The 13,072-nt window shown below is 30.2% G+C and overlaps 1 protein-coding gene across 1 annotated transcript in view; it reads right to left on the bottom strand.

Annotated features, from left to right (window-relative positions):
- LOC131841556 (irregular chiasm C-roughest protein-like) overlaps positions 1-13,072 on the bottom strand; it is a 111,086-nt gene that overhangs the window by 28,605 nt on the left and 69,409 nt on the right. Inside the window, exons 6-7 of the mRNA XM_059189873.1 lie at positions 5,684-5,775; positions 2,779-2,887 (exon numbers count right to left, since the gene is read on the bottom strand). Of these exons, the coding sequence (XP_059045856.1) occupies positions 2,779-2,887; positions 5,684-5,775 (201 nt within the window). The remainder of the gene's footprint in view (positions 1-2,778; positions 2,888-5,683; positions 5,776-13,072) is intronic.

Below are 13,072 nucleotides of genomic sequence, written 5' to 3'. Positions count from 1 at the left end.
TTTAAGTACTGTTGGTGATATCTTTTGAGCAGATAACTAAATATTATATAGATGGATAATAATATTATAGAGATAAATATTATATTAGTATTGACAATTTAAATTTTTATATAAATTTAACTTTTGTTAGAAGCCGTTAAAAAATCCAACAGTATTTCCCTGCGTTTAATTAACTTAATGATTAATTAATTACACTAAAATTCCTATGAATTATAGTAATTTATTGCCATTATTAAGTAAATGTTTATATTTAAAGCAAAAGGAAGATGTTTGTATTCTAACACATTCACAGACACATTCAAACATTGTTAGTATTAAATTAACGATAACTGTAAAACGAGACGAAGCGATTTAAAATTCTTCTAAGCTTCTAATGTTTCCTTTAATAAAATTTAAATATTAGAAGTAGATTTAAATTTAGATGGATCTACAAACGGATGCGACGTGAATACCCCAGTACACGTTGGGCCAATGCCTTCGACTATAAAAGGTACTGTTTCCAGTTTAACGCGTTTTCGTTCTGTGTTACCAGTTCGATAAACGTATAGAAATAGTAGTCTCAGAAAATGAGAGAAATTTCATTATTATAGAATTAAAAATGATGAAAAGGAGAATAATCTGATGATCTATTGAAAACTAACGATTTAAAAATATAACCATATTATTGTCGTATCAATGTTATAATTTAATTTGCTTTGACTTCCACGATACAGACATAGCCTAGTGTGGGGTTGTAGATAAAATGTTACTTAACTTAAATATTCCAAAATAAAAGTTATTGTGTATTTTTATTTATTTCATTATTATGTTGCGAAGTAAGCACAACTTGTGTTCGTAATATGACTACTAGGCCTGTGATGCATTTTTTTTATAAGATACACAGACCAATGCAAATTGTCATGAATTAATACTTATATTTGTAAAGCTAGCGACTAAAGGTGCTGCAAATACCGTTATATGGTCGTTGGAAAGAGACAGATTTTTAGCTTGTAACTGTTTTTATTGTCTAGAAATGAAGATATATGTTGATATAGATGGCCAATATTGGATTCTATGTTTGGCAATATGGCAAATATTAACTATATTCTTCTATTTTTTTAATAATGGCAACTCGTCGACTATTTTGACTGTCAATGATCAAAACATGTGGTTGGTTATTCTAATGTTGGTTGAATGTTCTAACGCGTTTGTCCAACGTGTTGGTGCTTTAATTACTGACCACACCAATCACCGGAATGGTATCGGTCGTTTAATTTTACGATACCTGTTCATTCTTAGCGTTTTAGACGGTTATCAATATTTTTGGATAATACTTTCCACAATTAATTTATATGGAGCAACATTAATAATGTAGCACGATAACTTGTAGATTAGTAATTTAATAGAATTTGACTTTAAAATTATTATTTATTTATTTATTGCAATATCACAACAACATAACTGAATATCCAAATCGATATTACGACATATTTTATTACATAATATGAACATTATAAAAATTCAAGTAATTTTGAATGGCTTCTGTGATTTATATATGTATATATAATATCATTTTTATTTTTTTTTAATTTTAATACCTAAAATTTTAACTTTACATACTAGAAAATTGTTACGAAGAATAAACTTAATTGTGTGTTACAGTTTTACGTAGAAATGACTTGAAGGATTTGAATTAAATTTTAACAGAATATGTTGTTAAATATGTCTACATGTAGGCTAAAGATATTGTATAAAAAATATTTACTTTTCTTATTACTTTGAAATGCGCCATCTACTATTGATAATTAATTTATTTAATAATTTAATTTCCCCACCTTTTACAATATTTTTCACTGCAGCTCCGCTTCTATTGGCCGTAGCGTAATGTTATATAGCTTAAAGTTTTCCTCGAGAAATGGACTATCTAACACAAAACCAATTTTTTAATTCAAACCAGTAGTTCCTGAGATTAGCGCATTCAAACAAACAAACAAACAAGAAAACTCTTCAGCTTTGTAATATTAGTATAGATAAACGATATATAATTAAAATCATATTGCACGGTATAGCCTTGTAATATACTCGTATATATAATATGTATATATCTGTGATAATGTTAGCGAATACCCAAATGAGTCTCTCGGGATGCTTTATTCGAAACTTACAGATATTATCTCAAACCGCAAGGCATAAGACTAATGGCATAAATCTGCATATTGGTAGAATAAGATAGTAGTCAAGCCAACTTAATATATGTAAGTATAGCATAGCCTCAATAATGGTGAATATCATTTTAAGGGATACACATTCAATATATACTTACATAGAATAATCATATTGTTGTAGGTACTTAAAATTGTCAACAATAATATTTTATGTAATGTTTGCGATAAAATTTTGTTCGAACGACAAAAAAATATGACTTCATTTTCAGGAATAAGGATATATTCTCAAGCATTGCTATTGCGTCAGATTAGGGCGATTCTTTAATTTAGCTGCCTTTTCTCACCTTTTGACAGATCAGGTGCATAACAGAATTTTTAGTACAATCAATTTTTCTACTATTTTTGAAACATAATCACGACATAATAAAATTAATATGTACGATTTGTTCTTTCAAGAAGATATGAACAAACAAGTTGAGTAAATAGGTGCAAGACAGAAGGAAAGAAAAGAAAAATATTCATTCAGAACATTTTAGTTATCTAAGAAAAATAAAATGTATAATAAAATGTAACTAAACTTAAGTTATTATGTGTTTGAGTTATTAATTGTACAAGATATTTCAATTATACTGACCTCAATAACTATACTGGCAGCTCTGTAAGCCCTGTCTGCTGTATTTTGGGCCTGACACGTGTATGTTTGATTGTTGTGCTCTCGTTTAGGTTTCATCTTGAGTATTGATCTGTAAATAAACATCATATTAGAACATTTATCTTACAAAGTAATCTTTATAATTAAAAGCGAAAGTTTGTGAATATTGATGGATGTTTGTTAATATTAGATCCTAATAAATTAGTGCTAGTTGGTAGTTTGTATTCACACGTTTCGACTTAACAATGTAAAGTTATGTACAACATTATTATTTAAAAGAGCAATAAGCAAGTTTCTTGCTCGTTCTTCTTGTGAGATATCTATCCGAATGAGTAGATTAAAAGAATGATAACTGTGACTATTCAAAGTGCTTAAATTAAGTTTATTTTAATAAAGGATTTTCTATTCTATTTTGTTACTCTTTCACGCAAATACTACTGAACGGATACTAATTTTGATAAAATTTTACAGTAATTTTGCTTATACATGAAAATAACACGTACGCTATAATTTAATCCGGTATTATGTAAATTGGGCGAAATATAATGATATATGTCAAGTAAGTTTGAAGCAGAAATAGCGCGGGTCAGCTAGTAAGATCTTAATAGCCTAATGATCCACTACTCCAGTAGATCATTAAGCTATTACCTCCACCTCAAATGTCGTAAGTTCAAATTTGTATGTCATCAAATATTTTGTAGTCACTTTAATTACTAACAACACTGTGTTGATGAATGAAAGACCAAATTTTCTGACAGTGCGTGATTAAGTTTTCTAAACATAGCGAAAGTAGCTTCATACGTAATAAGCACTATGTCAATTGCTATAATTATATTTTTTCAAATTAAACGCTGATAGTATGTTGACGCATAAGATGTGAAACAATATTATTTTTATAGTCTTTATTGCATTAGACATATTACAGTAATCAAAATTATCATAGTAATACAAAATAATCAAAAGGCGGTCTTATCGCTTATGCCAACTGTTCCAAACAATAATTGGGTAGAAGAGAAAATACAAAAGGTAGTATGTGGCACTAGTGCAGAATAGTAAAAAAAGTAATAATAATAATAATGGCAATAACATTACAAATTAATAATAATAATATTTACCTACCTATCTAACTCGTGAAGAATTTTTATTTAAAAAAACATGCATAACACCTTGTAAAAGTGATGATTTCATAAATACTAACCATTATATTTCTAATGGTCACATTAATATATTAAATAAATAACCATAGATAATTCACACAGCGCCATCTAGTTTCAACCTAAGCACAGCTTGTGTTCTGGGTAGTAAACAACCATTAATATACTTAAATAGATTTATTTTTGTAAATACATACATAATATACATAGTAAACATCCTCGAGTGATGGTAACATTATTCTAATTAGTTCCTACATCCTACAACATTATTAATATTTAATTATAATATTACATAACATGTTATAGAGTATCGATAGATAATTATACAGTAGCACAAGATTAAATAATGTAAATAATTATACAGTATTGTATAACAATATATAAATATACAATTTACAGTTTAAGTTATTATTATTTAAAAAGGAAACTCCTATTATTATTTTTGTTGCTGGCAGCTTGCCATTCTTTTTTTATTATAAATATTTGTATTATTTTTAAAGCTTTTTTTTCAGTCTCATTTGACTTGCTTATAGCTTATAATTATACATGCTGTTGGGAAATATACATGGCCACCTACATAAATTCATAATGTAAATAATATGGCTTTAAAAAAAAGATATTCTGTTGAATTTCTTGCCAGTTCTTCTCAACTGAATTTGTATACTAAACTGGATGGTAGGCAAAAAAATACCATTAAAAAATTTGGTGTTCATAAGGAGCTAAAATGTCCTACATAAATAAATGAATTTTGATTTGATTACAGCTTTTAATTAAACAGTTGTAGAGATCTCGCTCCAGTCAGAATTTTGTTAAATTTATGAAAATAGTAAAGTACTAAACATTTATAATACTATTAGGGAGTGGTACGATGTATAATCGTATTAACAAACACAGGAATACAGTTATTAACGTATTCGTACACCAAAATATACAAACTTAACAGCAAGAATACGAAGACGAAGTTATTTCAAGACAAGTTTCTAACATAAGCATTATTCATAAATGTTATCTTTGTACGTGGCCTCTAAGCAACTGAAATTATTGAAATGAAGACTGCTAGCTGAGACATATTGCATTTAACTTTTGAATTTATTAAAAGTTTATACGGTACTTTTATAAATATGCTAGCTACTCGCCCCGGCTTCACACGGGTATATTTGTATTATACATATAAACTTTCCTCTTAAATTTCTCTATCTATTTCTAAAAAGTGCATTAAAATCCGTTGCCTAATTTTGAAGATTTAAGCGAACAGCCAGTGGGAGGGACTCGTAGAAGTCATTTTTTCTAAATAAAAAAAATCAAAATTCTGTCAAGAGCGTACTGAATGAAAAGATAATGGCAAATTATTGTTAATTATTTAGCATTCCATATTTGATTTTACTATATTTTTTTCAAAAGCTGTTTGCGTTCGCAAATAGCCATATAATACATTTAAAAATAAAATTATAAAATTCTAATATTGGAACGTCACTCATGGAACATCGATGTTGTTTTGTTTTACTTTAGATACATTTTCTCAATTCTTCTCGAACATTCCGTGACGTCACTATTAAATTCAGATATACAATAAATTCTATCCATTTTTATTTCAATATTGCACAGCGTAAACTTTGAAATATTCCTCCAGCAAACAAAAGCTAATATTATATATGAAAAGCGTTCATTCATTTCATAATTTTGACCATAATGCAATGATAATTAGGTATAAAATTATGAACAATAAAACATACCTGGCTGTAAATCTTTGTCCGTCCGATAATGATTCCACGGTATATGTAACGCCCTGTGTCAAAACGCCTCCATTGCTGTCCACCCACGTGATCTAAACAAATAATGACAATGTTAATAATATTAATGATGATATTAAGAAGTTTGTATTGATTATAAGTCGTAATTAGTATCATATACCAACATGCTTTTCAAAGAAATATAAGTTAATACAAAAGGGAAAGGACATAATGAATAAATGAATTGTAAATAAATTAATACATTAATTCAGGTTACGGGCAACGAATAAACTATTTCTTTTTGACAATATCGTATGCTTTATAATTGCAATAGCATAAGCTGATATGTTATGCACTCTGTTCTCCAAACTTTGAATTTAGAAATGTAACTGTGTTTTTGTAAACATGTACAAGCTCATTTAAAAAGAATAAGAGCTGAGTTTCTCGTGAGCTCCAAAGCACTCCAAGTTGACGGTAGATTTGACATATCATAAGAGTGTGTAATAGACCTACATGAATATTTTGATTTGATTTGATTTTAATATTGTAAGCAGGATTAAAAATTGGGCAATCCATGAACAGCGACTTGGATATCATGTGGTATCTAGAATACCACTAATGAATTTCCAAACCAAGGGAGGTGTGATGCCTCTATATCCTGTAATGTTACTATGCCTTTAAAGCTTTGGCAGCAGAAATTGGTGAAATAGAAGTAACCATTAACAAATCTACTCGAGCATATATGTACGTACCTATTACTATAAATATCTACATTTTTAATTATACGTAAATAGATTTGAACAAAATTAAAACTTTTTGTATAAATAAAACAAGATATATATTTTTAAAACATCAATGCATACCCGAAATATATTTCACGGCAAGTAAATTATACATTCAATCAAATTGATAATAAATTTAGACTCCACGTTTGATATATATATAATAGGTATGTGCTATTTCTGAGGATTGTACTTTAAATATTACCACTGAAATTATTTACTAAATTGACCGACTTTAATTAAAAGCAACAGTTTTTTTATACTGTATAAAAAACAGTTGCTTTTAATTCAAGTGGAATAAATTCTGCTTTAAAATTGCTGGGTCCCAAAAGGTCTTTATATTTCAGCGCGACATCATTTTCAACTTAGACCCTAATTGTATGTGGTCCCATGAGCGACATACCATTGACTCTCACCTGAAAAGCTTAAATGGAATATTCTGTGGTACATTCGAGGATGACACCGGTACAAAATAAATTGGATGTTAACATAAACAGTGTTATTCCCAAGAGATTTATCCTAAGCTTTAGAATAAATTTGACTTGATCACAAAAAAGGTGAAAATTTTATGTGTTATATAAAATACTTCGTTCCAACGAGGTTTCAAATTACAATATTACATTTGATAAAAAAAATTACAAGGTCAAAAGTAAACGTATCGACGTTAGAAAGTTTGGATTGGGCCTGGGAAATAAACAATTAAATAGGATTATTAGAAATGCTTAATCCGTCGTGGCGAATTTATCAGGAATTATAATTTAGTGGTGCAACCTTAGAAAGACAATAAAAGTACTATGGTTTCTATTGGGACCACATGGAAGTCAACCTGACGTTGTTCAGCGGTTCCAATTTTTTTCATACGATATTTTTTTTACTTTGATGGTGGCAAACAAGCATACGGCCCATCTGATGGTAAATGGTTACCGTAGCCTATGGATGCCTGAGACACTAGGGGTGTCACATGCGCGTTGCCGACTCTTAAGAAACCTTGATATGCATGTGCATATTTTTATCACTATCCCTACCGTCCAGTTCTTCTCGCTACTACAGTTGAGAAGGACGAGCAAGAAACACAATTGGTACATTATTTTTATTTATTAATTAGTAAGTATCCCCGCAAAGCTATATTTAATAATACTCAACGAAATGCGGTAATGTTTGGTAAAAATAATATAACAACGATTTCAACAGTTGATGAGGCCTCTGATTTCCCACCAGTTCTAATAGTCGTTAAGGTATACTAAGATATAGTCATTCAGTTTTCTGCTTTAACTAAAACATTTACCGTATTAAATATTATATGCCAACTTTCAAGGCCTCAAATCCAACCTAAGTCGACGTTTCGTCGACGAACAGTCAACACTAGGCTTCCAAGCTATATCCGAACTCTATTCAATACCTGATGATGCGTTCAAAGGCGAAACACGTGTCGCAATATAGCTGTAGATTCAATAACGAGCGGAATTTGATCGCTAATAGAGAAGGTCGCAACACTTCCAGTAGCTGTGGTCAGGTTTCCACACTTAATATTTGTGGTCTCACATATGCTAATGGTATCGGAACTAAACAAAACTAATACAAGTGTAAAATAATATAAATTTCGTTAGTAAATCGAATCTAAATAATAAGGAAACCCAATTCATTAAAGTCATCCTTGACTTGCTGAATATTCTCTATGTAAATAAATATTTTATTCCTCAATATCAAGCAATAGATAAATAATTCATGAATTATACGTAAAAAAATACACAAATAGAAGAAATAGGAGGAGCAATATTGAATATGAATTTAATAAAAAAAAATAAGTTTTATTGTAGAATTACATTGATGAAACTTTTGCATAACTAATTTCCACAATCTTCTGTCTTATATAGACTTTTGGTGACGGTGGTTAGGTGGAGACATGCACACAGACTTTGTATAAAGTCTGGTAGACTTTATACAAAGGTAAAATAGAAGAACAAAAAAATAAGCTCATCCAAGTAATTCAGCTAACTTAAAAGAAATCTACTCCAGAAGTAACATAATTTGAGATAAGCCAGCTTTGTTCGGATTTAGCCAGAAAAACGGACAATTATAATAAATTTTCAGATATAAAAAACCATAAAATGGCTTTTATTTCTTAAGCTTTAGCAGTTATTTAGTATTTTTTCACTATATTCGGATAATTATAATATTTACATTTATAGCAATAACAGGATAATAATGTTGTGCAATTTTTTATTTAATAATTTGATTCTTTTTATTTATAGTAATATAAATAATAATATAAAAGGTAAAATAAATTAAAAAAAATATATAGAAGGAAAGATTTGATTGTATTTGTTTGTATTAGTTATTTATAATTATTTCACCTCTAGAAAGAAACTTAGTAATTTTTTAGTAAACAAAAGAGAGATCACTACAATATTTGCATTCTTGCGAATTTTGACTAACTGCTGCTCGCTACTTTGCTAGTTTAATTTTTTTAACTACAAATTCCATTTTAGGACCTTTCCGTTCAAAGTCGTGAAAAGGTAGGTAACAAATGCACGGACACATTTGTAATATTTAGACAAACCCACATTTCGCTTACGTTTCACATGTTACGCTATGACAACCGTCTAATTTGGTTAGTTATTGGATTTAAACAATTATCGAATTGTCATTAAACAGATATACAAAGCGAAATTAATGAGAATGTGAGTATTAGTAAAACCATTTCAACTTTATTAACCTGTTATGATCAGAGTATTCGACTAAAGAGAAACTAAAGAGTCTAAGTATGTTTTTACATACTTAGACTCTTTAGTTTCTCTTCATATTAAGAACTTAAAAACACTGTGATGAGGTAGACTAAAAGTCGTAGAACAAAAGGTCTGCATTGTGATATCAGTCTCACCTATTTCAATTACCAAGTAGTTTGGTTAGTAACATATCGCACTATTCCTGGAAAAAGGAAGTAAGTGATTTTCACCAACTTTTCAGGAGCTAAAAAAAACTGTCCCATATTTTTTGTATGAGTTCTAGAAATAAGTTTCAAAGAGAAAATCGTAGGTCACAGTTGCCTTCAACTACATGTGCTATTTAATTTAGGAACAGCTTCATGTACTTCCAGATAATCTAAAAAAACACGGTTACTTCTGTATTCCACGAAACACAAAGAACATTTGCAGGGGTAACTACAATTATTGCTTTTTTGTTATGTATTTTGAAATATATGAACAAATTTAACTCTACTTACGCCTTTATACTTTTCTATATTTCATTATAATCTAGAGTTGCAAGTATAATTACGTTGTTATTTAACGGAAAATCATTTTTTGTACATCGAGTTACGTATTTCTAGGGAGCTATTTATTTTAGTTTATTTAGTGTATTTATAAAAATAGCTTTTATAATGCGGAAAGTAACTGAATATTTAATTTGTATCATGTAATACCTACTTCTTATAGTATATAGTCCATTATGTGCGTGCATGTAAGTCAAAAGTATAAATATAGGGTCAGATTAATTTAGAGAATATGAAAACAAGCAGGGTTATTATTATTTTTTTATTATTTTTAAAGAAATGTTTATTGCCTCCATAATCAGCTTAATCAAAAAATGTTCAAAATAGTGATATTTTTATTAACCTTCATTATCCTCAACTTTGGAATCGGACTCTGTGGTAGCAGATTTAGTACTTAAGCTCTTATAAAAAGTCTGATAGTGTAGTGGTATGTTATTATCTTTATATAGATTCATCAAGTCTTTATATATATTTTAGGTATCGGTAGCGGCGCATCATACTAATGCCTGATTTCAGAAGGCTCGCTGTGTGCAGCTCTTTTTTTCTCATAACTCTTCCGCTTCTATTTGTCTACAATGATTGGTGTCTCGTCAGCGAATGCGTATTTTATTTGGAATTTCCCCGAACATTGAGGATCTGCCGAAATCTCTTTAATTTTACTCCAACTCGTGTAGTAAATATATTAGGTCCTAACATATGAAATTTGTAAGGGAGTAACTCCCTTACAAAACGCCAATTTCAGTTGATTTTTCAAAATATAATATACCTATTTATTTAATCAAAATATAGTCCATTGCTATTTATGCACTTTTTCCATTTGATAGGTAGTTTTATTGATCCCTTTACTAAAAAACCAATAGGACGGGAATCGATAAATCGGACTTGAATTTTTTCCCTTGCAAGAAATTATCCAAATTTTGAAAGAAAGCAGCAAGATCCGGGAAGTACGGTGGATATATTGGACATTTGAAGCTCTTCTAATTTCGTAACGTTGTCCTGAAGCAGCAGTGGCCTACGGTGATTGACCAGTCTCGGTTGTTTAGCAGCTAGCTTTTCCATCATGGTTTGCAATTGCTGACAATACACATCTGCCGTAATCGTCTGACCAGATTTAAGAAAGCTGAAGTGAACAACACAGGCTCTGGTCCACTAAACGCTCACAAGTAACTTTTTTTGAGTTTGAATTATATCTTGGGGCAGGATTTGGTTGATTTGCTAGGATTCAGACATTGCGATGAGTGTTTCCGATTATCGTTCAAGATTCACTTTTCATAACAGGTAATGATTCGATTTAAAATCCCTTCATTATTATGCCGGTTGGCTAATGTAACGCAGCAGTCTACGCACGTTTGTCAATTTGCTCCATTCAATTCATGATCCACCTTTCAAGCTTTTTTCACCTTCCCAATTTGCTTGAAGTGGATTAAAACAGTTTTGTTACTAACACTGCAGCCTGTAGTTAACTCGGACGTGGTTAGCGATGGATCCGCTTCCACATTAGCCTTTAATTCTTCATTATCAACCTTGGACTCTGGCTGCTCACGGGGCTTGTTTTGCAGATCGAAATTTCCAGAACGAAAACATTGAAACCGAAAACGCACTGTGTTTTCATTTGCGACACCATCACCATACACATTATTAATTCTTCGAGTCGTTTCTGCACACTGGTGCCACGACGGAATTCGTACCCTTAAAAAACGGGATATTTTATGTTTTCCATTTTGTAAACTGAGTGACGTAAAGAAAAAACCAAAGATGGAAAAACATATAGATTACGGTTTTCGAAAAACAAATGCATGAGTAAATAACTGTACAAATTTGTAATTTGAATTCCTGGCGAAAGAGGAGATACTTGAGATCAAAGTGGCCAGTACGACAAAACACCAATTTCATATGTAAGGACCTAATATTATAGTACCATCTCTCAGAGGTTGGAGTAACATTTTCATAATCTGGGTTTTTCTTAATGCACTATAAGTATAAACGATGAATTTTAGTGCAATTATGCTTTTCATCTAGAATTTATCTTTGTTAGATTGCGGAGATAATGCGATTCTTTATGTATTGGTCTATTAGTATGTTGACCTTGCTGATCAACACAAGTTGAAATTATGATGATTAGTACTTTAATAGTTTTCAGAAATCTTAATCTTAATATAATATTCTAAACGCGAAAGTTTGTAAGTATGGATCTTTGTTGCTCTTTCACGCAAAAACTACTGAATGGATTTTTACGAAACTTTACACTAATATAGCTTATGCATCTGAATAACACAGGATATATTTTTTATTGAAATTTAACGCGGGTGAAACCGCGGGCACAGCTAGTAATTTATAACAAAGTAACGTTTGCGGGATCAGCTAGTATCTATTATGAGCAGTGGGAATTAATATTGAATATTACTGCTAGCAGTATAAGGTACATTCAGTTCTACGCGGTCCATCCTGGAAACCATCGTAGTTCCATCGTAATTCCTATTAGACCTACAATAAGATTCACTGCCAATTGTATATTCGTTTATCCATATTTAAAATAGAAGTACACTTTTTATCTATTGTTTTTATATACACTTCTATCAATTCGCTCTGCTATGGTAAATGTCTAAAAGCAGATCGATTTTTCTATCATTTATTATTACTATTCCTGGCAAATTCACCTGGTCTCCTGCTCCTCCTGTCATCCATCATTGGTGCGCCGTCAGCTTATACAATTAGCTAAAAATAGTTTATTTTTTACTTAATTTTAATTACATGAACGTATTCTTAATTTTTTTTTTCTTGCATGTATTCAAAATTACCCAACATCAGGTATGAAATGTTACGTGTAATAAAGAAGTAACTACAACTACACTTTAGGCATTGTGAAATTTTGCTGGGCGGAAAGTATGTAACAATAATCACACATAAACTATCAGCTAAAAGTTTCGTAGAAGAAGTAAGTAATTAGAATTACACAATAGTCCTAGATTGTAAGATATAGGAACAAGTATTTAAGTATATTTACGTTATACATTTTCTTGTAAATCTTCTTTTAAAATTTACGTAAATACAATTATGACTTTATGAGCGGGATAATTGTAAAGCGAATAAATGCAAATATGCATACCTCTATTTTATGCTGGAATTTTATGTTTTCTAAAGTCGCAAAATTTTAGTATTTTTGCATTTATTCCTTCATTTTTGTCGATAGCTTCATGAGATTTTGACAGAAGGTGTAAACCGTGAAGCTCGATTTATTTATGTAATAAAACATTTTTGACGCAAGTGTAGTTGCGGCCTTTTTACACGGGATGTGCGATATGTTACGATTGTAGGGTCAGATTAGATAGTGAAATTACT

Source organism: Achroia grisella, unplaced genomic scaffold, assembly GCF_030625045.1.
Source record: "Achroia grisella isolate CSIRO2021 unplaced genomic scaffold, CSIRO_AGI_Agris_v1 utg1847, whole genome shotgun sequence".
In the NCBI taxonomy this organism is placed as follows: Eukaryota; Metazoa; Arthropoda; class Insecta; order Lepidoptera; family Pyralidae; genus Achroia; species Achroia grisella.
This window is presented reverse-complemented; position numbering and strand designations above follow the sequence as displayed.